At 35.5% G+C, this 24,207-nt stretch overlaps 5 protein-coding genes across 10 annotated transcripts; all 5 read right to left on the bottom strand.

Moving 5' to 3' along the window:
• Nucleotides 1–468: 468 nt before the first annotated feature.
• Nucleotides 469–4,079, bottom strand: LOC18051931 (rRNA-processing protein UTP23 homolog). The gene is made up of 6 exons (XM_006446849.2): nucleotides 3,599–4,079; nucleotides 3,393–3,473; nucleotides 3,033–3,153; nucleotides 2,628–2,933; nucleotides 2,091–2,156; nucleotides 469–858 (listed from the first exon to the last, which is right to left on the bottom strand). Exons 1-6 carry the CDS (start codon nucleotides 3,787–3,789, stop codon nucleotides 766–768), a joined length of 858 nt encoding a protein of 285 aa, XP_006446912.1. The 5' UTR covers nucleotides 3,790–4,079; the 3' UTR covers nucleotides 469–765.
• A 1,780-nt stretch (nucleotides 4,080–5,859) lies between these two features.
• Nucleotides 5,860–8,028, bottom strand: LOC18051930. Of its 3 annotated transcripts, XM_006446848.2 has the most exons (5): nucleotides 7,285–8,028; nucleotides 7,064–7,207; nucleotides 6,758–6,991; nucleotides 6,557–6,676; nucleotides 5,860–6,076 (listed from the first exon to the last, which is right to left on the bottom strand). In XM_006446848.2, the coding sequence occupies exons 1-5, from the start codon at nucleotides 8,002–8,004 to the stop codon at nucleotides 5,921–5,923; spliced, it is 1,374 nt and encodes a 457-aa protein (XP_006446911.2). In that variant the 5' UTR covers nucleotides 8,005–8,028; the 3' UTR covers nucleotides 5,860–5,920. The 3 variants fall into 3 exon arrangements, with proteins under 3 accessions (XP_006446911.2, XP_024046273.1, XP_024046274.1); XM_024190505.1 differs by having other exon boundaries at nucleotides 6,758–7,207; XM_024190506.1 differs by having other exon boundaries at nucleotides 5,983–6,096; nucleotides 6,758–7,207.
• A 1,488-nt stretch (nucleotides 8,029–9,516) lies between these two features.
• Nucleotides 9,517–11,524, bottom strand: LOC18051929 (UPF0496 protein At3g19330). 2 transcript variants are annotated; one of them, XM_006446847.2, is made up of 2 exons: nucleotides 11,129–11,524; nucleotides 9,517–10,628 (listed from the first exon to the last, which is right to left on the bottom strand). In XM_006446847.2, the coding sequence occupies exons 1-2, from the start codon at nucleotides 11,178–11,180 to the stop codon at nucleotides 9,541–9,543; spliced, it is 1,140 nt and encodes a 379-aa protein (XP_006446910.1). In that variant the 5' UTR covers nucleotides 11,181–11,524; the 3' UTR covers nucleotides 9,517–9,540. The 2 variants fall into 2 exon arrangements, with proteins under 2 accessions (XP_006446910.1, XP_024046275.1); XM_024190507.1 differs by having other exon boundaries at nucleotides 9,517–10,622.
• A 1,210-nt stretch (nucleotides 11,525–12,734) lies between these two features.
• Nucleotides 12,735–15,090, bottom strand: LOC18051928 (UPF0496 protein At3g19330). The gene is made up of 2 exons (XM_006446846.2): nucleotides 14,898–15,090; nucleotides 12,735–14,236 (listed from the first exon to the last, which is right to left on the bottom strand). The coding sequence occupies exons 1-2, from the start codon at nucleotides 14,995–14,997 to the stop codon at nucleotides 13,161–13,163; spliced, it is 1,176 nt and encodes a 391-aa protein (XP_006446909.1). The 5' UTR covers nucleotides 14,998–15,090; the 3' UTR covers nucleotides 12,735–13,160.
• Nucleotides 15,091–16,411: 1,321 nt separating this feature from the next.
• LOC18051927 (putative serine/threonine-protein kinase) lies at nucleotides 16,412–20,703 on the bottom strand. Of its 3 annotated transcripts, none has more exons than XM_024191912.1 (8): nucleotides 20,126–20,703; nucleotides 19,495–20,041; nucleotides 19,190–19,398; nucleotides 18,238–18,364; nucleotides 17,971–18,057; nucleotides 17,549–17,735; nucleotides 17,329–17,461; nucleotides 16,412–16,952 (listed from the first exon to the last, which is right to left on the bottom strand). In XM_024191912.1, the coding sequence occupies exons 2-8, from the start codon at nucleotides 19,643–19,645 to the stop codon at nucleotides 16,689–16,691; spliced, it is 1,158 nt and encodes a 385-aa protein (XP_024047680.1). In that variant the 5' UTR covers nucleotides 19,646–20,041; nucleotides 20,126–20,703; the 3' UTR covers nucleotides 16,412–16,688. The 3 variants fall into 3 exon arrangements, with proteins under 3 accessions (XP_024047680.1, XP_024047681.1, XP_024047682.1); XM_024191913.1 differs by having other exon boundaries at nucleotides 19,495–19,712; XM_024191914.1 differs by having other exon boundaries at nucleotides 17,986–18,057; nucleotides 19,495–20,703.
• Between the last annotated feature and the right edge of the window lie 3,504 nt (nucleotides 20,704–24,207).

Below are 24,207 nucleotides of genomic sequence, written 5' to 3'. Positions count from 1 at the left end.
TATTTTTACATGTTATTTTCATTTTTTAATTGTTGACAATTGATCACGCTGTAAAAAATTTAATGGTGGCCTTTCACTTGTTTGTGTTCATTTATTTCATTTGAAAAATTTGAGTGTTGGGGTTTTGTCCATGACCCATGGGTAAACCATACCCAACCCATAATAAAATGATTTTCTATATAAAACCCACATTTTAACCCATTTTCATGATTTACCCAACCCAAACCATTTAATTTGGTTTAGATTTGGGTAAACTCATGGGTTGTGGGTTTATGCCCACCCCTACTTGGTACCCCACACCCTATAGTCTATATTCTGTGATTCCTCTTGATTCTATATTCTGTGACTCCTCTTGATCATTACTGCAACGGACAAGAAAATGATTTATTGAAAAACTGGGCAGCGGGCAGTTAATGGCCTTCAAAGCCTTAATGATGTGTATAAGAAAGGATTACCCATTGCCAGGAGAGTTGATAAATTAATTAAAACCCTTGGTCTCGTTCTCTATTCTGAAATATATGAATCGATCAACATACATGTCGGAATATGAGACAATATGTTTCTCTAAATGTCAAATTTTGTGATCTGATTTCGGGCAGCAGAGAAAAGCACTTGCTTTCAATATGCTTTAAAATTAAAACTTGACTGAATGCCACAATTATAATTACAGTTTACTCTTCTACATAAATGTAATGAACTCACACAACTCTTTGCTCCAACCAAGACAAAATATTGAAGCTCCTGTTCCGCAGCTGGCATAAACTATCAGCTCTCAGTCACTGCAAGGTTTTTGGCTCCACGCGACCTCTTTCGTTTCCTGTTCCTGCTTCTCAATGTAGCGTTCCCATCTTTACCTTCCTGCAGTAACTTCCTCAAATTAATGATTGATAACATACATACCAGTTTGTGCACAATTGACCTTATAGTAAGGGCCAAAGATTTGTTACCTATCATTGTGTTCCTTAACATTAGTAATAAATTTAAATTTCTAAGCGTGCACCTCAGGATCCTCTTAATAGAACTGCTAGAGTGAAAAGTTCAGCAACTATGAACGTACATCATATAATGGTGTGCAAATATTCCAGCCTGTAAGCCTATCCTCTTCATTTAACAGCTGCAAACTTCTAAGCTATAAATGTATAACATGGCCAAATCACTTAACTAGAGGCTAAGGAACAGTACAAAACTACACTTGGACTCTTCACACAACTGTGTTGAGTAGCAAATGCAGAGAGAAGAACCGCATGCAGTTCAATCACTTCCAACATTCCTTACAATAACACTAAACTCATTACCAACATACCAAACAAGAAAAACCAAGGACACTATGGGAGCATCTGATTAACAATTCAAAGAAACAAAAAATTTTGAATAACAAATTGGATATAATCTCACAAGTAAACACATACTTCTATTGTTTTTACATAAAAGTGTATGCCAAAGTTTTTTTTTTTTTTTGGTGGGGGTTGGGGGGGGGGGGGGGGGGGAACTTCCATTCAAATATGCTTTCCTTAAGATATGTTTTTTTTCTCTTCACAAAATCGGAAAATTTTATGCAAATGCAAATCAGACCAACCCTAATATTCGATTCATGGCAATATGTATCTCGAGCGACATTACATCAAATTATTAGCTGTTACTACGTCTCTACAGCGTTTTAAATGATTGAAACTTAGCCCGTCAAAGATCACTTGCAGTTTTAACAACATCATTGAAATAATCTAATAACATACTAATGTAAAAACTAAGAGTGATTGACACACGTAGACGATAAAAGATGCGGTCAACTCCGACTTTTGACCAAATAATTATACTATAATAGTCTTGCAACTAAACATAAGCAGTTACCATCGCAAGCAAAACACTACTTGAACTAAAGCCAATGGGTTTCAAGGACTCAATCAAGTAACTGAAAGGCTGCCAAGTATCATGTTAATTAAAGTTAAAAATTATAATGCGTGGCTATTATGTCTCAGACATTACAAACTTCCACTCAGAACCTGCATTTACCTACACATAAGAGATTGCTCTTCTAATCTAGTATAGGAAAGTATTGTCGAGTATTGAAGACAAACTAAAAGTAACCTCACCTTCCCAGATGACGTACTTGGATTTTCATGATTCTTTTTCTTCTTGCATGATAGAGGGTTTGGAGCCTGCAAAACAAATGATATAGAAGTAACTCAACAAGCATTGCCAAAAGAGGCAGCAATGAGAATGTGAACATGTCAGCAGAATACTTGCAACAGTAATAAGTCAATTTAGTTACTGCAAATCCAAAAAATATGAACCAACTACATTCGACACTTAAAGATGTTAATCACTACCTGGGAATATAAATTTTTCTTATCATGAATAGCTATCAAATCTTCAGAAGCCGATACAAGTTACCTCTATCATCCTCCAAGCTAGTAAAAATCCACAAAGTAGAAAAGTTTGGAGGAAGGAAAACTATATTGGTGAATCAAGATTATAGTCAAAACTTCTAAGTGGATGTAAACAAACAAGTTAGCGTTGTTAGTAGTGGTGGTTCAAGATTATAGGGACAACTAGAAAATAGCTAAAACTAAACTGATGAATCAGTCCTGCTCGGTTGAGAGTGTAAACGAAAATGAGAAAGTATATACCTTAGCCCTCTTTCTCTTGAATTGGGGTCTATCCTTAACACCCATTCCCTTTCTTGCATAATGTGTCTTTTTATCTGCCTGCATCTCTAACTTCTGATTTTCTAACTCTTCATTTTTGTTAGATGAATCCCCTATTTCCTTGGTTTCCAAAATGTTCTTGGTGCTCTTTTTTAACTTCTTAAATTCCGACTTAGTCATACAAGATCGAGCTTCTTCAGAAGTTTTGACGAATTTGCGTTGAAATGAAGATGGTGGCTCAAGCAAAAGAGCATTCCGCAAGCCAAAAATAAGAGGAACACCTGGCACCTGCCATAAGTAACAGGAGTTCAAGAAACCACGATGCTCAACCAACAAGATACCAAGAGCAATTGATGAACAACAGAATATGACAACTACAATACGAACCTCCTGAAGTTTCTTTCGCAAATCAACATCCTGAGTGGCAACAAAGAAGTGCTCGGGATTTTTTTCTCCAATGACCTCCATGAGGCAAGCATCAGCACTCTTCAATTTCTCGTGCTCACATCTGACATTGAAAGTTAATTCAATTATAAATACAATAAAAACTGAATCATCTCCTAATAAATGCAAAACGAGAATAACCAATTTGAACGGTGAATCACTAAACCCCACTAAAATAAATAAACTATCCTCGTCGAAAACATTACACCATGAGAATTCTTGTGAAAAGGAATCTTGAACATAGTTGAATTGATTACACTCAAACTGTCTAGTAAAATGCATAAGAGTAATAGAGAAGCTAACCTAGCAATTGCAACTTTATATGCCGCCTCGACAGCTTCAGAATGAGACTGCCCAAGTCTCTTCAACTCATCAATCACACACCTATCAATTAAAACAGAACTATATAAATGTAATATTTTTCGGAATTAAATAGATACAGAATAGCAGAATAAGCAAATATATACATATATAAAAAAGAAAAAAAAGATATACAAACAAGAACAGACTTGGTGGTGAAGAGCTTAACAGGGGCAGCTAGCGCGTTGGAGAGGGCATTGTCAGCAGGAATAATACGATTTTCAATGAGGTGATGAACGAAAGTGCCGTCGCAAAGCACCTTGTACGGCTGCCTGAACCCAAAACAAGCTGTGTAGAATCTCACAATCTTTCTATGGCGCTTCTGTCTTTTCACTCTCATCTTTGATTCTTGTTAACTCGCAACAACAGCCGTCAGTGATTTCGCGCTTTTAATTAACCACCCAAAATAAGAAAAAACCGCCCCACCACCTTGATAGGGCTTAGGGTTTTGTTCGTTCAAAAAAAATAATAAAACTGTCGGATTTAATGGATCATTAAATTTAAGAGGAAGCAGGCGTGTATGGGACGAAGGGATGGCAGAACTCGGAACCGGGTAAACCGGAATTATTCACTTTCGGGTGAAGGCCGGGTCCTCTTCTGGTCATCTGGTTTGTGGCCCATATTATATTGTTTGGATCATTTTCGCTATTTGGATTTTTTTTTTTATAAATTGCCTCATCCTTTTAATATAATTAACAATTTTTCTTTTTTTCTTTTTTTCTAAAAAAGAGTATTATAATATAGTCACTGTATTTGTAGTACTTTTAAATTTGTTTTGAAATAAAATTAGAAAATTAAAATGAAATGAGGATAAAATAAAATAAAATTTTAAATTGTTTGGAATTCATATTTACTACTAAATGCCTCAAATAATAGAAATTAGAGTTGGTAAAGAATTTGATTTCCGATCGGAAAAATTCCTCAAATAATGGAAATTAGAGTTGGAAAAGAATTTGATTTCTAGTTAACTTTGTTAACTGAACAAAGGAAATTGCAGAGGAAATGAAAAATCTCTCCTCACCTTCCTTAATTTCTTGCAACGGAATAAAACTTCAAAGAAAAACTGGTTGAAAATGAGTTGTACTTTATGAGTCCTTGAGTATTTATACCAATGGAACATGTACATAGAATAATGAGAAATTACTTGAAAAATAATGAGGGAAAAAATTATGAATTCATGCAATGTGTACACTGTACAAACTTGACGTAAGAAAATCTACTTGGCCGATCTCATCGGCTCCCACTTAGGATTGCAAGCTTTGGTCCAACTCTCTTTCCTTTCGATTTCTTTGATCCAACGAAGAGCCCTCACGTCTTCCTCGGTAGCCTCCACTGAACTTCTTCTATTCCCTCTGTAATCTTGGTAACAATGACGTCGACGTTGCTTGTTATTCAAACATGAATAACCTTCGTCACCTCTAATGGTGGCAGCACAGCTTTTAACAGTACCCTTATTACCGGTGGTTATTTCGGGAGCACTGGTCTTGAACCACTTCGTTCTTGAACCTTGTGCAGTTGCCGAGACGTCCTTTAATAATGGTATTGGTGGCGCCGGCGACACTCGCACCACCGGCTCCGAGAACAAGAAAGAGTAGTCTCTCGAGTACTTGAGACTCCATATTTTCTGGCTTAGGGCTTCAGGGTTAAGCAACTTCACCTTGTAATTCTTTTCAGTTCTTTTCAGGATGATGATGCTTTTCATTTTCTTCCACTTACGCTTGCTTCTTGGTTTGGTGGGAATAATAACGTACGCACCTCTAATGGCTTTCTGTAGGTTACCTTCCTTTTCCCTAACTGTAAATGACGGCATTGTCGATCTTTCTTTCTTTCTTTTTTTTTTTTCTCCCTCTTTCCTTTCTAAGAATATCTGCTTCTGTACTTTTAACGTGACATATATATATATATGCGGCTAACCAACTGTTTTCCTGATACACACAGGAGATTCTCAATTAATACTTTCTCCCGATTATATAGAAGTAACAGGTTCCGTTTCCTAATCTGTTAAAAATAATGAATAAACTAAATAAATAAATAAAATTATTAATCTTTAATTTATTAAATTAAATTAGTCTTTAATTTAATAAAATTGAAATAATAAAAACATTTGCTCCTTCCCATCAAACCAAACATTACTCTTTACGGCAACGATGGCATCCTGCGGGAGGAAACATCAACTCGCCGTTTGAGAAAATCTTAGATTGTACCGTGATCTGCAAAACAATCTTGTTGCTTGATATCAAAAGTATCAGAAAATCTGTTGCTATACTTTCTTCTAAAAACCAAAGCTTGTGAAATTCAAGTGACAGCTACAAACACCAATTTTCAATATCCTTTTCACAGAAATCAAACCTCATGTACAATTCTACCACAATATTAATTATAATCTAGCTTTATACATAAGGTAAACTCACTCGCTGAACTGTGTCCTCCAGTTGCGATGAACTATTGAAGCTCTACCAGCTGGCCAAAAACTATAAGCTGTCCGTCATCTCAAGGTTATCACCTCCATTCTCTGAAACTACAAGGTCATTGCCTCTGATGTCTGTCATGACAACATTTTTGGCCCTGCTTGACCTCTTTCGTTTCTTGCTCTTACGTCTCATAGTATTATTCCCATATACACTTTCCTGCAGGAAAATCAATAAAGCTGATGCATAATATACCCAAACCATCATCCGTATTAAAGAACCAAAAGTGGAGTAAGGGCCTTAGCTATCGACCACTACTTGAAGTACTAATAAATTAAATTTTTGTGACATGCATTGGCAATCCTGTTTATGGAACTGCTAAAATAACAAGCTTGGGTATTGTGCTCTGCATATTAATGTGAAAATTTTGTGGCCTGTATCCCTAATTTCTCCATGACAGCAAGTAACTTCTAAAGTTGGTAAAGTATAATATTACCAAGTCCCTGAATCAAAGTCAATTTAAGTCATCATAACAAGACAAAATAATTTTGAAAAGAAAGACAGTGTGACTGTAATCTTGAATAAAAACCAGTATACACAAGTTTTTTAATAGAAGATATATTGAAGTTGACCTTGAAATCATGGACATATGGATAATATTAATCTACAACAACAATGAACGTTACTGTATGCACTAACCTGTAACTGAAATGGTGGTTGGTACCTCAAGGATTTCTTTGCAAGTAACAGCTGCAATATTTGATCAACCTTTTCCTCCAAACGGTCCAATTGATTCTTAATTTCTCCAAGTTCAGCATTCTGTAATACCACGCATCACTTAAAATCATGATAGAGACAACAATCACTTAAAATGAAGAATTAAATATGTATAATAATTACCTTTTGCGGTCTGGGTGGTGAGAATATCTTTTGAGATGGTGCATCAGAATAAGCATCTAACTCTTCAAGTTCCTCCCCATGTCCATCTTTGTCACCAGACACAAGAAGTTGCAGTTCATTGTCATCCTCTGCTACCGCCTCTTGAACATTATCACCAGTGAGATGCATCCAACACTGCATGTATGCCTTTTCCTTTTCAGTTTTAGTTGGATTAAGCATCTGGTACACTTTAACCTGAAAAATGAGAAAGAAGTTGGTGAACGCTCTGTCCAGAGCAGCTGTACCACAATCTAGATGAATACCAACCGTCTTCTTCGAAAACACTTCCTTTTCCAATTGAGTTTCTTTAGGTATAGACATGGCCTTCCAATTTAATATTCGAGGAAGTGCATGCCCCTCTTTCTGTGCAAAAGTTGGTGTCAAAACCGAAATTGCCTCATAAGCCCAAACCTGTTCATATGAAAAATTGATTTCGTCATCTTAAACATATTTACAAGATCAACAAATTAAAAAGTAGATTTGCTTACTTGAAAGGAATAAGGGAATCCAAGCAAACTATACTTCTCTTCTTTGTGCGTGGGTTTCGTAGCTTGTTTGGCCTGAAATTTCTGCACACGATTTTTCAAGGCCCTTCTCATACCACTCAGTGTAACATTAAAAGATTTCCGACCCCATGGAAAATTGTTAAAGGTTTCAAAATGATCGACCATGTGTATGTGGGAAGTATCTATAAGTACCTTTCTTTCTTTCCCAAGCAACACACACTCCAAGAAATATAACATGGCCAATTTTACCATTTGCATGTCGTTAGCTGTATCAGCAGCCAAGAAGGCCTTTTCCAATTGTTGATTTGTGAATCTAGTCTCCCCATTTAACAATGCATCGCATACCGTCTCATCCTCATCCTTCTGTGATATATCAAGTCTCGGATATTTCCCACAATTCAGTCCAGTAATTAAAGCAAACTCTTTCATAGAAAATCTACCTTCACTTCCTCCCACAAGAAAATGCATCTCGTAATCATTAGAGCTCACCTCACGGAGCAACATTTTATGGCAAAGGTGAGACGAAAATTGCACCTCTTTCATATCAATAAAATGTCCAAAGCAAGAGTTCTTAAATATTTTCTCCTGACGCTCCGTTAGCTTCAACTTAATGTTTTCTATCGGACGAAGCGTTGAAAGACAAGTGATTTTTCCTGGGAAAAACTCTGATTCCTTTATCTTGGTTTGCAATTTTGGGGCCATCCTCTGAAAACTGGAAACGATACTCTCTCAACTAATTAAAACTGTGCGCTTAACAATAATATTGCCCTCAAACTACCATGAAATCCTTAGAAATTAGGATGTTTCCAAATACCAGGGTGAACTTCACGCCAACATGGTGAAAGAAACACTTCCGTCGAGAGTTTCAGATTCCCGTCGTGTTTTCACGACAACGACTTGAAACAACAATTACTACGGCGGAAACTAATCGTTCACTGCCGCAAATTAACAGCTTTAAATGAACAGACCAGGGCAATTTTCTACAAAAATTAATGAACTTAAATTTCTCATTAAATATTTCACTCCAAAGAAATTCATTTAAATAATCTATAAACAGTTCCAAAACAAGCTATCAATCACGAATTCATACCAAAATGCCAATTTCTCGTTGGCCTTCTGTTGACCGACGGCGAGAAACGGAGGGAGTTGAAGCACGCCTCTTCAGTTCACAACGACATTGGGGATTTCACGACAAGTCCTGGAAATTGAGCGTCGAATTTTTTTTTTTTTTTTTGGTTTTTTTGGGTAGTTTGGGATTGGACGAAAATGACCCGACCCACATTCGGTATTTGGTAGGCCTAGCCTATGGGCTTCGCTAGGTCCATAGTGAGAAAGACTAGGAGAAATCCAAATATTATCAAAAACAATTTTCACAAACAAATTTGGAATGTGAAATTTACAGCATTGAAGATCATCAAAATTAATCTCATATACAATCTAGGTTGAGGAAGGGGGAACTCTAGTTCAGAATTTTGCACTTTTCCTATTGAACCGTGTAACACTTGGCTGCATCACAGTGAATCTATCCAAATGTGTAACTTTTCTCAAGAGCTAAAAGGTGCCAAACTTAAATTGTTAATTAGAACGGAAGCTATACGCCTCCAGCACATAAATGAAGAATGAAGATTAATAACATCATAGATTGACAAAAGAAATCAAGATTTTAATGAGAAATTATTAAGTTCAAAGATGTAGGCCACCATTCTTGCTGGAAATTCCCTTGTATCAGTTTAGCAAAGGTCCTGCATTCATAATTGAGAACACTATCAGAAACTTGAACCCTGCTCCGGACATGATGAGAATTAGCGACTTCAGAATGCTAAGAATAATAAGAGGAAAGAATGATATAATTAATGAACTTGCGGCGTAAATGTAAATACCATCTCATACAAGATCCCAGACTAGCACGAGAAGAAAGAATCACCATCATCAAATACAAATGAGAATACATAATATATTTCAATTTGAATCACGTTCCTAGAATGATTTAATTAAAATTAAAAGAATTTTGGAGAACGTGAAAGGGACGGTTGAAGAATTGAACCAGGTCCTCTCGCTTGAAGGTTTTAGCATTGGCAGCCTGAAGTATCATCTATAAATCAGGAGCAAAAGAAGTAGCAAAGATTTAACTTCTTTGTCAAGGTTGGTGAGCAGGTTAAAATGGGTTAAGGAATCATACGTATTTGAGAGTGTAAATCTTTTCTGTCAATATGGCTAGAAAAATCATTTAAAATTTGGTTAGGGACAAGGGGTCTGGTGAGGGTTGATCTCATCTAAAAGCAAAGTCCTTGCCCAAATGACGGTCTTAAAGCAAAGGCATATATGTTCCTCAAGATCCTTGAGCAGGCTTGCAAAATTAGGCTGGTTCTTTCTTAGCTGTTTCACCACCTCTTGAATGGAATGCTTTTCTTTTCCTCCCCCCAATCCCAGCCGTACCAGCTGCTTGTCTCCCTCAATGGCAGTACACAGTCGAGCAACAAGACGGTCAATTGTATCCAGACATTTGTTTAGCACGTAAGCACCCTTCCTAGCAGCATCAAGTTGTGCCGCATTGGCAAGCTCCTTCTTAGTAAGAGCACGAGGAAAACAAGCAGTACATAATGGACCAGCAAAGATGGCAAAAATCACATGAGTAGCAACACCCACAGTAGCTATCGTAACTCCCACAGCCGTGCCAATGATGCAAACGGAAGAGCCAGCAGTAGCGTACCGAAGAAAACAAACTCTGGAACGAGATTTTTGAAGATTCTTGTCAAGTTTTTGTTTCAAATCAGAAAAGCAACGGTGCGTTTCATGAAATTTGCGGGAGTCAGGGGAGTGAAAAGGGTTGTGAAGACTGTCAAATTGGAGGAAGACTTCAAAAGCATTATCACATTGCGATTGGGTGACCGAGTGATGATCAAGAGGAAAATTGTCAAGGAGCTCACAGACAGGTGCATAGAGAGTACGTATACAAAAGAGGCTTTTGAGGAGTTGGAGGCAGAGGTTGGTGGTTTTCTCGCTATGGTCAAAGGAGGTAGAGAAAAGGTCAGAGAGGGAATTAACCTTTACAAGGCGAAGAGCCTCTTTAACAGATTCTCTGTTGGGAAGGAGAAGCTGTGACAGAAGCAGTTGGTCTGGATCCTTATCTTCATTTATTTCTTCAACCTGCTGTTCAACTTGGTTTTGATCATGGTTCCTGTAATGGGGGTCAAGAATGCGGATTCTGGACAATATTTCATGGTAGGAAGTGGTTTGAATGGATAGGTATGCCTGAGTCAGGTTAAAAGTGGGCGACTGCTGAACGCTTGAAGAGGGAGAACCATCTGTTGAATTCCCCGCTGCTCCTAAAAGAAAACCATCAATGATTAGTCTGCATGAATTTTGTAAATTCTCCCACAAAGCACGGTCAAGCAACACCAAACCCCAACCCTGCTAAGTTAGTACTAAAGACAAGACGAGCAACGCAGCAACAGCAAACACACACCTGACTTAATTAGTGATGAACTGAAGCCCTAATTCTCGCTAAGGTCTAACAACCTGCAGTAATGGCACTAAACACTAGCAGAGAATCATTATAAATCTCTCCATTGGTGATAGGATTTAAAATTTACAAAAGAAAAAACGAAAAAAAAAAAGGCCAAAGCAAACACAGATTCAACTTCTCTTCTGTTCAGAAGACCAAGTTGGACTTGGCGGCAATAAAATCTAGTTTCTTCCAAAATAAATAATAAAGTGAGTTGCCCAATTTGGAAGTGCAGGTAACAGGTCAAGTAAAATTCGTTCACACATTTATGCAAAAAAAAAAAAAAAGAAGAAGCACAGAGAATAGAAGAACGAATAATACCTGGAATCGATGAACTTGCTGACGAAGCATTGATAGACGGACACTGCAGCATTGTGAGGCGGTGTCGTGAAACTGTGTCTTCTGGTGTAAGTTGCTTTCGCTTTGTTTATGAGACAGAATGACTCTAAAGAGTGAAGTACTTTATTTGCTTTCGCTTTGTTTTTTTTTTCCTTCAAACGTTCATTGAAGAACAGAGCCAAGCCACGACGTGGTGCTTTACTTAGTACAGTGGAGAACAACGTTAACACTGAACGAGAAGATTATTTGTAAGCACTTTACTTGTACGAGAACGGGGGCGTCGATACATAACCAGTTGTTTTGTTGTCGACATTGTCTTTGTGTGCACGTTAGAGAAACTAGGTCGACGCGTCGTTTTGGGGCTTCGGCCCAATTGAGATTTGGATCGTACTTTGGACAGACTTATTATTATATTTTTGTAAAATAAAATAAATAGGAGAAATTCAATGTTAAGCAAACTGACAGATCATATTATGAGATTTGTATCCAAATTGGGTAACTACGGTCAACGACATAGGTTACGTGTCACGTTTGGATCAACTCCCAGTCTCCCACTGATTTTTTATTTTTTTAAATCTGATTTAACAATATGTTATGTTGAGAACTTAAGAGGCAAAATGAAAGACACGGATTTAGAACCTTTCCTGTTTTCTGTTGCATTGGTACTGTGTATACGAGAATAATTGTGCGACCACTTTATTAAGCAATTTATAGGGTATTTGGTCTTTCTAACATCATATGTCGGTCTTTTGAATGAGTTTTACCAATTTTTTGATGAAATCTCTCTTCACAGACAAAGTGAGTTGAGAAGAAAGCCTGCTATTCACCTTGTATGAAATCTGTGAAGTCACTTAGCCCCATATATGACCAACGTGCATATGGGTTATGAACTACAATTGAGTGTCATATTGCTAAGCTAAGGCTTGGTGTGTAGGTTTATAAGTATTCGGACTCCCACACCTTACAAGCCATTTTTTTGGATGAATTCTACCCGATGTGTGTGCTAAACAAATTGGATGACAATTAATCAGAAAATGAATATGTTTAATCAATTACTGGTCTAATCGAGTGAAGTCTTATTATCTGACTTTTGCAAGAGATGAAAATTAATGCAAGGTAAAAGACCGGCACAAGCCTAATCAAGTGAAGTCTTGTTATCTGACTTTTGCGAGAAATGAAAATTACACTAAGGTAAAGAACAAGGACCAAACACAGCTTTGGGGATCATTGAACTCGTGCAATATGTTAGCCTCTTGCATCACTCGAGTCTTGATAATGGGGATGACACGAAAACAAGGGATCAAACAATATACTTTGAATCTTACACTCCATGTTTTGCAGCAGTTTTCTACTAAGGAATCACATTGTTCTATCAAAATTCATCAATGTAAGATGGCCTGCAAAAATTTAAACTACTTTGTTCATGATGATGATCATTCAAGAGATCAAAATTAGACCCAAAAACTCCGTTCAGCTATCTTAGGGAGAATTCTTGCCTATTTGCTATTTGCTAATGATACGAATGTTACACATACTCAGACTAGAATAAAATTTATCAATTGCCTTTATTGCTAAGAAACAGTAGCATTTCTTTGAGTACCAAACATTCCTTCCAGTGACGACAATAACAAGACTTGCACATGATCCAAGACAACATCCCACCATACAAGAATTGCCTCTAATGTTCAATAAACATGAACATCACAATGGTATTAAATCAGCTTTATAAGTCGAATACAATTTGGTAAATTTTTTGGAGACAGTGAGGGATGGTAGAAGAATGAACCAGCTGTTCTCAATTGAAGATTTTAGTATCATCAGCCCGATTTATATACAAATTACACAGTGCCCAAAGCCCCATTTCAAAAAAGGGGCAAAGGTTTTATTCCTTTGTCAAGTTAGGGAAGCATGTAAATTTGGCTGGGTTAAGGAATTCTTCATAATGAGAATATATATATATATATATATATATATATATATATAGGAAAATTGTCACCAGAATTGGCTAGGAACTTCAATTTTGGTGAAGATGGATCTCTTGGAGGAGTAACGACCTTGCCCTGTTCACGGTGTTGAAGCAAAGGCATATATGTTCCTCAAGATCCTTGAGCTGGTCTGTAAAATTCTGTTGGTTCCTTTGCAGTTGTTTCACCACCTCTTGAATTGAATGCTTGTCTCTACCCCTCTCCAATCCAAACCTCACAAGCTGCTTGTCTCCCTCAACAGCAGTATACAATCGAGCAACAAGCCGGTCAATAGTGTCAAGATCATTGTTTAACACGTAAATACCCTTCTTAGCAGCATCAAGTTGTGCCACATGGGCAAGTTGTTTTTTAGCAAGACCAGGAGAAAAATAAGCAGTACAGAAGGGAGCAGCAACAATGGCAACAAGAGCATGAGTAGCTACAGCTGCAGCAGCTATAGTAACTGCCACAGCAGTACCAATGACACAAAGAGTGGAACCACTGGTGGCACGACTGAAAAAACGCACTCTGGAGTGAGACTTTCGGAGTTTACGGTCAAGTTGTTGTTTCAACTCAGAAAAGCAACGGCGCATTTCATGGAAGTTGTGGGAGTTAGGACAGGGAAATGGGTTGTCAATACTATCAAATTGGAGGAAGACTTCAAAAGCCTTGTCGCACTGTAATTGAGACAGGGAGTGATGATCAGAGGGGAAAATGTCAAAGAGCTCATAGAGAGCAGCATAGAGCTCACGGGCACGGTAAATGCTTTGGTGGAGGAGGAGGCAGAGGTTGGTGGTGTTCTCACTATGGTCAAAGTAGGTAGAGACAAGGCGGGTCAAGGTATTAGGTCGAGCATGGCGAAGAGCCTCATCTACGCACTCTCTGTTGGGCTGGAGAACTTGTGAAACAAGCAGCTGGTGTGAATCCTCATTTCCATTTATATGTTCAATCTGCATTTGGACTTCGTCATGGTCGTGGTTGTGGTGGTTGATGTTGTTGGGGTCAAGAACATGAATCTTCGACCACATCTCATTGTAGGAATTGGTCTGGACAGTGTTAGAGTATTCCTGAGTAAGATTGGGGGCAGGCTCAATGCTTGCACCTGGGGAACCCTCTGTTGAATTCCCTGCCACCACCAAAACAAAAAAAATAAAAATAAAATTAATTATGTTTCAGTGAAATAATTTTCATTCATTTTCCATAAGATACATGAAATCACGGCCTAGAAAAACAAAGATTTTTGAGAAACGACAACAAAATGAAACCCAATATTATAAAAGATTTCCTATGACTCATCGGCTGCAAATCAATGTCCCAATTCTGGCTAAGGTCTACATTCGCTTTATTGTAGTCCCCTATTTCTGTTCTTGAGTCAAATTAACAAGAGAAAACCGCTCAACCTTCATCAAAACAAAAAGTAAAAATTCACCCCTAAGCCTATTCTTTGCCGAATTAAATCCTAATACTACCCATTTTGCTATATCATATAAAAATTACGAAAAATTAACAGCCAAGAACCAAAAGTAAAACATAAGTGATCATTGAATTCAATGCTTCTGCTGCACAACAGACAAAATGAGCCCCCATTAAAATCCCCATTCCTGTCGCCTACCTTCAGAATAGAGGCTATTGTTAACCACCCATTTCTAGTTACTTCAATAATATAACAGCCCCACAAGGGATAAATTTCAAATCACAGTTCACGGCTTTAGCATAATTCACTCACTCATTTATACGAACATATGACATACACAGAAGCAGCCAGTCTATGATAACGATGCCGTTACCTTGGGAGCCCGGAGGGTAACCATTAACGTCGATCGCTGGCGGCGAAGCTGGTAGTGATGAGGTTGCTGATGGCGATTTAGTGGAAAGGCACTGTAGCATTGCGCTGTGGTTTTAGCTCCGTGTGTGTTCTCAATGTCTCATGGATATTGGTCGTTAGCCGTCACTAAATTTTTCGAAGTCAAAACAGTCAAAAAGAGGGATCAGGCTATGGTGCAACTGTAGTACCGTGCTACAGTTGCATCCAGCCGTTGGATGTACTTAAATTGATGAGATCTATTGATATCTAACGACTGTATGTAACTGTGATACGATACCACAATTGCACCTAAGGTTTCCCCAAAAAAAGATCAACAATTCTCCAGACCCACCAAAAAAAAAAAAGCTTTTTTACTTGCTTGTGTAATTATTTGTACATTATGAAGAAATTTATAAGACACAAGAATTTTTTGGTACTTGCAAGAAATCTCAAGGTGTGGGTTTAACACTTTCGTAGGTCAAAAGATGTTCCAATTTGACTTCTCGAAAATACTACCCAGACACCCATTTGGTACAAGACAAGAGTGAAGATTTTAGCGCCCCCACTAAAAAGTCTAAAATCATCTTTAATTTTAAATTCTATTTCTCAAAATATTCCTAATTTAATTTATAAAAGATTAATCTATATCACAAAATTAATCATTTTCTACGAAAATTTTCTATCCTACATAAATATATACTTTTAAAGCTTTTATTTGTAAAATTCATATAAATCTGAAAATCTTAAATTATTTTCTTCTTAATATACAGTTTATATTTTCATAACTCTAAACTCTTATAATTTTTCTAAAAAGTTTTTTTTTATTTCAAATAAAAATATAACTGCGAAATTACATGGGTGTAAAATTTTTGTTAGGAGAATAATTCATTTAGGTGTTTTATTTAATTTTCATTCAAAAAATAAGAAATGAATAAACTCTATTTAGTTGTTTAGGTAATTTTAATTAGAGTTGTTAAGGGGGTGTTAAAAGGCTTACTCTTGGAACAAACGGATCCTAATTGTTTGTTGGGTTGGCCCAATTGAGATTGAAGATGATTGAACACACAAGGGCTGCTGAGCACACAAGAGCTGCTTCCAAAAACATATATGAGCAGATTTAAATTCCCATTCGTAAATGTGAGGATATAACACATTATTTGATCTGTACAAAGAAAACCTTAGAAAGTATTATAAAATATTATAAAAAAAATGTATTGTATTGAATTGATAGAGCGGATGCACTGTAGAATAGATCTTACTTTTTAGTCACACTATATGTTTCACATCATTGTACTTTTTGGGTACCACACAATGGGGCAGCTGCAATTTTGTTAATAATGGCCCAATCATTTTCTGATAACAATGAGATGGGATCATAAACCATGCTGAATCTTACTGGTTATAAATATTCAAATAAGTTTTGGGGAAACAAAAAGAATGGGGAGTAAATGAACCTGAAATACCACGGAGGCATCAAAGTAAGTAGAATCACACCAACTCTAACCTTTATTTTATATTAACAACAAATTATGGTTTTACAACAAGAATTTTCATACATTTATAATGGGGGGGAAAAAATGAATAAATACTGCAGCTGTTCTTTTTACACTTACAGCTTATCAAACAGCTGAACCTCTTCTCTCATGTTTTCATGGGAAAAAATGAAAAACAAAATTAGAAAACACTGAGGAAGGAAAAGGGGAAAAAGAAAATATGTATTTCACAAGAATCAAGCTGAATAGAGCAAACAATTTCCTTTTCTTTTTTTAATTTTTTATTTTGTAGCTCTGAATAGCTGGCTTCCGAGGATCACTGTTGGGGTTCCTTCACCCATTACTGTCGTCAAGTTCATCTCTTTATCAAGCGTCCGATCCAGTTCCGTTACTACATCGCTCATAGAAGGTCGCCTCTCACTTGAAGGATCCAGACATCGGACTATCAACTGTATGAACTCTTCCATACCTTCATTGGTGAAGGTGCTCCACAATCTCTCATCGAGGATTTTCAAAAGATTGCTAAAATCTCGACTGTTTTGCACCTTTTAAGCAAAAGCAATGAACAATTTTCAATTTTTTAACTCCAGACAGGCAGTTGAATCTACGTTGGATTACATAGCAGCACTGCAAGTGTACTAGAAACCATGATGAAAACGTGCACACATTCAAATCCACAGAGAGGGATGATACATTTGCGCAAACCTTTTATTCCTAAGAACATTACATGCACACATGAAGTTGCATATGGCTTCAATCAATCCTCTCAATAGCCTAAAATGAATCGCAATTACCTCTCTTTACCCATGCACTTTATCATCTAATCACAAGCAAATGATTTAGAAACGTAGAATGCATAAGGTCTAGTGCTTGACACATCTGTGGTGAATATTATGACCTAAAACTAAGTTGATCACATACCAATTCAACCAGGTCCTGACTGGAATCTGGAGACAGTGAAGATGATGCTTCTCGCCCGCTTACTAGCTCCAAAAGAAAAACCCCAAAACTATACACATCACTTTTTTCTGAAAATCTTCTGAACTCTTTCACCCTACATAGTGAACAGAAAATAAGAAAAGTGATAGATAACATATTGCCTGAATGGTCACAATAAAGAAAGCAGCCCAAAGAGTAATACTCTGGAGCAAGAAATATCTCATCTGCTGTCACTTGTGAGGATGGCCCTACAACATCGGTTCTCCCTAGAAAATTACGAAGTCCTGCATCTGCAACCTTAGCTATGAAATCTTCATCAACAAGAACATTCGCTGTTTTAAAATCCTTATGTACTACACGTGGACTCAGGGAGTGAAGATGAGCCAGACCTGCACAAAAACATGTTTAATGAGGCTGCGCTGCTGCATAAAAATCAGAGAAGCAAATCTTTGAGATACCTTATATACAGCCTCAAGACCTTTGCGCATAAAGGTGGGACTTTTGAATAGTTTGATGTTTCAGGGAAGCTTACAAAATAATTTTGTTGGACCCATACTGATATGCGGATAGTTTATCTAAAGAAAAGAAAAACTGATACCAGGAAAGCCACAAATGCTCACTGACTTTGCAGAGGATCACCTTTAGCTGCCCCGAGAGCTATTGAAAGTCTATGCTTGAACTCTAGCTTCTGTCGGGAAACTTGACTGGGTCCTGAGGGGAGAAAGAGAAAACTATCATGAGCCATCTTACATAATTATCCACTCAATGGTGTCCGGAAGGAAAGATGAATTCCCGTGCGTTTGGGTGAGAGGGAGTATTAAGATAGTTTCAGCTCTATACCATAGAATAGTATGCTCATAAAAGCAAATTTTTGAGTGGATAGAGAGTTACCATACAGGTGAATGGAAACACTTCCATTGGGTATATACTCGTATATAAGAAATTGTAAATTATTTTCTTGACAGTAACCCAGAAGAGTGACAAGATTCCGATGTTGAATAGATGCAAGGAAGCGTACCTGAGAGTAAAAATCTGTCCCATGAGAGCAAACAATGATGAATGCCAAAGCAAATATGCTTACATAGTGGAAGACACTACTAGGAAAACAAAGGAAAATAATCCAAACCATCACATGGTTTCTAAAGCATATTTATAACAGGTATAAAGGACGCGATTGCGAATAACAGAGGATTAACCAACATTCTGAAAGCTAATAATTTAGATGACGCTTATTCTGCTTGACTCATAAGCTCAAGTTAAGAAACAACCATCATAATAACTTCAATGATCAAAAACAAAAACAAGAAAACATGTGCACGGTATGATCAGTGCAAGCTCATCCACATTATATTTGAAACAAAGAAGTGAGATACAGTTTGAATTAAACTATCTTAAATTAAAGGTCATTCTAAAAATTTGTTTAGACCGCAACGTGATCTCTATCACATTGCATAGGTATTTTGAAAATAAAATTAGGTAACTTGAAGGAAAAATAAGAAGCCATGGAAAATTGACGGCATCCATTTTAAGGCCATATATGGTTGTTGTTACCAACATTGTAATTATGATTACTTGGAAGAAAAGGGAAGATTTGCACTCAATGTAAACTTTTGGCTTCCAAAGAATCTCATCCAGCCTTCTTTAGATGTGAGTGAGGAAAGTAATAATTACCTCATCAATAAATTCCTGAGTAGGTTTTAAGGCCATATATGGTTGTTGTTACCAACATTGTAATTATGATTACTTGGAAGAAAAGGGAAGATTTGCACTCAATGTAAACTTTTGGCTTCCAAAGAATCTCATCCAGCCTTCTTTAGATGTGAGTGAGGAAAGTAATAATTACCTCATCAATAAACTCCTGAGTAGGTGCTCCAGGTCGCTTTTTGATGGCTACAAGCATCCCATCTTGAAGCAATCCCTTGTATACCTCCCCAAACTTTCCTTCTCCAATCAAGTTTTTATCACTAAAGTTTTTGGTGGCCAAAGACAACTCTTCCATCTGAAATCGCCTAGCTTCTCGAATTGATAACTCGATCCCGACATTTCTTCCCGCTGCAGGTTATCACAACAAGCCTTCATCACATGTTTCTATAAATTAAATTTGTTACTTTGAAAACTTCTTTGAAATACTGATGATACAAATGTTACCTTGACCAGATGGCTCTGAAGACCCTGTCTCAGAAGTTCTGGAAACACTCCGATTTCGATACAAGCAGAACCAACTAAGAAAGAAAATTATTCCCATCAATGCCACAGCTCCTGCAGCAGCTCCAAATATTGCTGCAAGAGTCACTGACATTTGGTACAGGAACCACTTTATCTACGAGGTAAAGTATAATTGGGATTCAAAGTACTATACATCGAACCTGTACAAAAGAAACCAAGCTGGTAAGATCAATCTATTGGCCAAAAAAACTAAAAAATACAAATAAAATGAACACACACAAAAATCAAGGGACATTCATGCAAATAGTATCATATGAAGATGGCACTGAGTGGTAACATTTGATGCAAGAACTGATAATTCTTTGACACCAAAGACTTCTAATCCCTATGGACAAAGAAATAGATTCAAAACAGCAATATCCACCTCTAACTTGAACCCCATCCACAAGCCATGCATCAAATTGAACATGCATTTCATAGAAATGTTCATATCTTCTTTCTGGCTAATTCTTCGGAAGCTGATCATTCACTAAAGTCAATTTGGCAATATAAGGCTATGAGTATCAAAACTCAAAAAGCACACACATATATTATTATCAATAAGGGTCCAAACCTGTATTCCCAGAGAAATAATGCAGCCAGATCTCCAGAAACCTTAACTTCATTTGCAAAATGCACAAGCAAAATCAATTCCCTAATATACTATAAACGACATCAAAACTCAGCCACTTTCCCACATTGAAAATGAAACAATCCCCCTTATCCCAAGCAAAGTAAAAACCAAACAATACCCGAAATATAAAAACAATAAAAACTCAAAAAAGAAACACTTTTGGCATAAAAAGCAATGCAAACCCAGTACTGATCACGACCAGTTCTTCTTCATGCCAGTCCAAATCAATAAAAAATGGAACAAAACACAACACAAGGACAACTTCAGACAGCAACAACATATGAATTTAAGAATCCCCAGAAGCATCACTTTTTTTTTTTTTAATACAATAAAAATTTAATCAGAAATTAAAATTAAAAACCCTTCTCTCTCTAATGCTTGTACTATCATCGTTGGATACAGACAATGCCGACAGAAAGCGACCTTGCGCCGACAACACACACACAAATACACACTCAATCGCTCACTCACTCACTCTCTCTACCAAACCATTATTCACCAACAAAAACAAAATTATAAAAGCTTTACAAATAAATTAATGGAACCCAAGAATTATATGGGAAAGAAAAAAGGAACCCATCTACAAGGGGGCCAAAAAAAAAATTGGAGAATTTGAAGACGATTGTTTGCTGCAAGAAAAGCGAATGAAAAATAAAAGGGTATTTTATTTTATTTTATTTTTAAAAAAAATTAAATAAATTTAATATTGGTATTTTGTGTGGGCTGTAAAGCAGTACAATATACACTTGTCTGATACTGCAAGTTGAGAGAGAAGATGGTTTTATATTCGTGTGTTGTCCTGTACAGGCCATTTTGGCTGTAACAGATCACTCATCTTCGTTCACACTAACATCATCGCTTATGTTAAAGACCGGCTTAGCGACTCTCCTGTGGAAAATTTTTTATTTTAATTGAATTTATTTTACATCTGTACATGCATAGTATATCTGAAAATATTTTTATGGAAATATGGTAATCTTTTTCTAATAAACAGCAGCTTGGATTATAAAAATAATTTAAAGAAATTTGTGCTACATGATCTTAAGTAAAAATAAATGTCTTCAAATACTTCAATAAATTGAGTTATGTATACTTTCTCGACCCATTTGAATTCTCTATTGTGTATCGTAAATATTCATTTTATTCTAAATATACGAAAATAGATTCAATTAATTTTGGGGTTTGATATTCATATTACACATATGATAACGTAGTTAAGAGAACATAATACGATTATAGATGATTAGATGTGGAGAAGTATTGACTAAGAAAATTCTTTTCAAACGCTTATCCCATTAAATCCAATAAACATAGAAGATAATTTACTTTGGAATTTTTAGCCGCCAATTTATCCATTAACAAATTTATGAAGTGACTAAATAAAGTTAAATTATGTAATCATAACTTTAAAGAGTGTACGCCACTTGAGTTTTGGTCTAGTGATGAACCACTACTCTCAAAGTTAAGTAGGACTATGAGAATAGTGGTTCGAGTCTCCATAGATTCAGTCTTCTTTAATTAAGTAAAAAATTGTGTTGAGTTAATTTGTAAGTCTTTCTCCCTTGCGAAATGCGAGTGGAGTAAAGACATCCCTAATCTGTGAGGATCATATGTCTAGACATGTACCTCATAGAATTAATATAAGTTGTAAATATTCTAGACATGTACTTCATAGAGAGTCATATAAATAGACATGTACTTCATTAAATTAATATAATAATGTAATAATATAAGTCCCATAGAACTAATGTAATAATGTAATAATATAAGTTCTAGTTATATTAGAGGGGTTGTAAGTAATTGCAAATATTCTGGACATGTATTTCATAGAATTAATGTAATAATATAAGTCACAGTTATATTAGAACAGTTATAAATATCTGTGTAATATAGTAATTGAAAGTCATATGTTTGGACAAATATTTTATAGAATTAATGTAATAATATAAATATTAATTAATGTAATAATATAAGTCACAGTTATATTAGAACAGTTATAAATATCTGTGTAATACAGTAATTAAAAGTCATATGTTTGGACAAATACTTTATAGGATTAATGTAATAATATAAATATTAATTAATGTAATAATATAAGTCCCAATTATATTCAAATAATTATAAATATTTATGTAATATAATAATATAATGTGTAATCAGTATTAAAAAAAATATTGTACAAGTTACAATAAAGAGAGAGTATAAAAGAGATTCAAAGTTGTGGGGTAGTAGTTATCCTCACCAGCCAGCTATGTTGACATTGCTCCTACTGACAGAGCATCTATATATATATAAATAATACTTATAATTAAACAAGAGTGATATAACAAATATAGTACAAAAATTCATTAAATTAATTTTTAAAAAAAAAACAACTATAAAATGAACAAAGAGGATCGTGTAACGGCTAACTCTACAGCACTGCTTCTTTTTGGGTACTTTTTTTTTTTTTTTATTACAAAATTTCACATGAAAGCACTTGGGATTCTCTGTCGTCTAATCTAATTAGCATAAAATTTGTGAGCATATCAATGATGATTGAAAGACTATCAACACAAATCAACAACTTGCAAAGCAAAAGCGTGATTGGGTTTTGTAAAGATTTTAATATGAATGATAATTATGCAGGAACTACCATGCTTATGCATAACATTATGTCTATGTCAACGGTTCAATTATTTGATTTAACAATTTTTTTTTCCTTTTTAGACTATGAATTTATGAATGTGTCCAAGTATTTGTTAAAACTCGTATTTTAAAAATAAAATAATTTTGCAAATACATATTTATCTTTTAAAATAGCTTTTTCTTTGAGAGAATTTATTTTGTTTGATGGAATCTCAGTGATGCTCCTGAAATGATTGGGAATAATTTTTTCAATTAAGTTGTCGAGTTGGATATATATATTTTTTTGGATATAATATTTCATGAGAGGTTTGTATAGTCGCAAATATCATGAATCATGATACCATCATGACTATCCAACTAAGCCAATCATTGAAGCGCATATAAATTATTTACAAGTTATTCATTAACCTATCAATTTCATATTTTACTTAAATTAAACTAAGCATTCAGTTAATGAGATTACATATATTTGTAATCTGGTCAGATCTCGGATTTTATTACAATCCAATAAAGCTATAAAACACATGTTTTAATAGTATAATATCATTACGCTATTAAACTATGTAGTTGAGTAATTTTCACAGTTATTACATACGATCTTTTAGTTTTTCCGAACTTTAACAAATCGGGATGCTAAGTCCAGCAAGCTCAGCCCTCTAAAAACCTATTCAAGATAAAAACCCATCCGAGATCTAAATTGGCATGGACCAAGTTTGGGCTTCCATTGATTTTTTAAATAAATTTTTAATAAAGCTAAAAAAAACTTAAATTAAATATTATTATCCAATACATAATAAATCAATAGTTCGTTACCCAAAGTACTAGTATCACCACGTAATAAACTATAAATACTTATAAATTATAAATTAATTTTTTTAATTAATAAATTATAAAACTCGGACTTTTTCCATAAACTCTTAATTAGATTTTTAAATTTTTTTACTTATATTCATGGTCTCATGATTCAGGCCGAGTTTAAAACCCGCAAACTTGGATCAAGCTAGCCCAAGCGTTTTTACCCACTCTATCAATAAATTTAGGATTCTAGATTAAAAAATAAAATGTCTTTACAACTTAAATTATAGTCCAACAACGACAACACACATTACTCATACCAATTTACAATCATCCACTACAATAAATAAATGAACAAACTGATAACATTGAAGTAGGCACATGAAGAAGAATTTGTGCTCTGATCATATCAACAAAAGGTACCTTCATGCAAAATACACATAACATATTTGATGTTCAATCGGGATTCTCCTTGACTCTTTTGAAGTAATTTGCCATCAAAGTTAATATATTTTTCCAACTGGTACAAAACTTTTGTATTATAATGATTGATCTAGTTATACTCTTTAAAATTCTAAATTTGAAATAGACAGACTATA

Source organism: Citrus clementina, unplaced genomic scaffold (assembly GCF_000493195.1).
Source record: "Citrus clementina cultivar Clemenules unplaced genomic scaffold, Citrus_clementina_v1.0 scaffold_2, whole genome shotgun sequence".
NCBI lineage: Eukaryota > Viridiplantae > Streptophyta > Magnoliopsida > Sapindales > Rutaceae > Citrus > Citrus x clementina.
The sequence above is the reverse complement of the archived record's forward strand: the minus strand, read 5'-3'. Positions and strand labels throughout refer to the sequence as shown.

Excerpts from the sequence above, each read along its gene's own strand:
- LOC18051927 (XM_024191912.1), bottom strand. The coding sequence starts at position 19,645 with ATGTCAGTGACTCTTGCAGCAATATTTGGAGCTGCTGCAGGAGCTGTG. Across the intron at positions 19,399-19,494 it reads TTCAGAGCCATCTGGTCAAG|CGGGAAGAAATGTCGGGATC; the intron begins GTAACATTTGTA and ends GATAACCTGCAG. Across the intron at positions 18,365-19,189 it reads CTCAGGAGTTTATTGATGAG|GTACGCTTCCTTGCATCTAT; the intron begins GTAATTATTACT and ends TTTTACTCTCAG.
- LOC18051931 (XM_006446849.2), bottom strand. The coding sequence starts at position 3,789 with ATGAGAGTGAAAAGACAGAAGCGCCATAGAAAGATTGTGAGATTCTAC. Across the intron at positions 3,474-3,598 it reads GTTAAGCTCTTCACCACCAA|GTGTGTGATTGATGAGTTGA; the intron begins GTCTGTTCTTGT and ends TTTAATTGATAG. Across the intron at positions 2,157-2,627 it reads TCAAGAGAAAGAGGGCTAAG|GCTCCAAACCCTCTATCATG; the intron begins GTATATACTTTC and ends TTTGTTTTGCAG.
- LOC18051928 (XM_006446846.2), bottom strand. The coding sequence starts at position 14,997 with ATGCTACAGTGCCTTTCCACTAAATCGCCATCAGCAACCTCATCACTA. Across the intron at positions 14,237-14,897 it reads TTACCCTCCGGGCTCCCAAG|GGAATTCAACAGAGGGTTCC; the intron begins GTAACGGCATCG and ends TGGTGGTGGCAG.
- LOC18051929 (XM_006446847.2), bottom strand. The coding sequence starts at position 11,180 with ATGCTGCAGTGTCCGTCTATCAATGCTTCGTCAGCAAGTTCATCGATT. Across the intron at positions 10,629-11,128 it reads AGCAAGTTCATCGATTCCAG|GAGCAGCGGGGAATTCAACA; the intron begins GTATTATTCGTT and ends GTTTTCTTTTAG.
- LOC18051930 (XM_024190505.1), bottom strand. The coding sequence starts at position 8,004 with ATGGCCCCAAAATTGCAAACCAAGATAAAGGAATCAGAGTTTTTCCCA. Across the intron at positions 6,677-6,757 it reads CACCACCCAGACCGCAAAAG|AATGCTGAACTTGGAGAAAT; the intron begins GTAATTATTATA and ends GTGGTATTACAG. Across the intron at positions 6,077-6,556 it reads AACCACCATTTCAGTTACAG|GAAAGTGTATATGGGAATAA; the intron begins GTTAGTGCATAC and ends ATTTTCCTGCAG.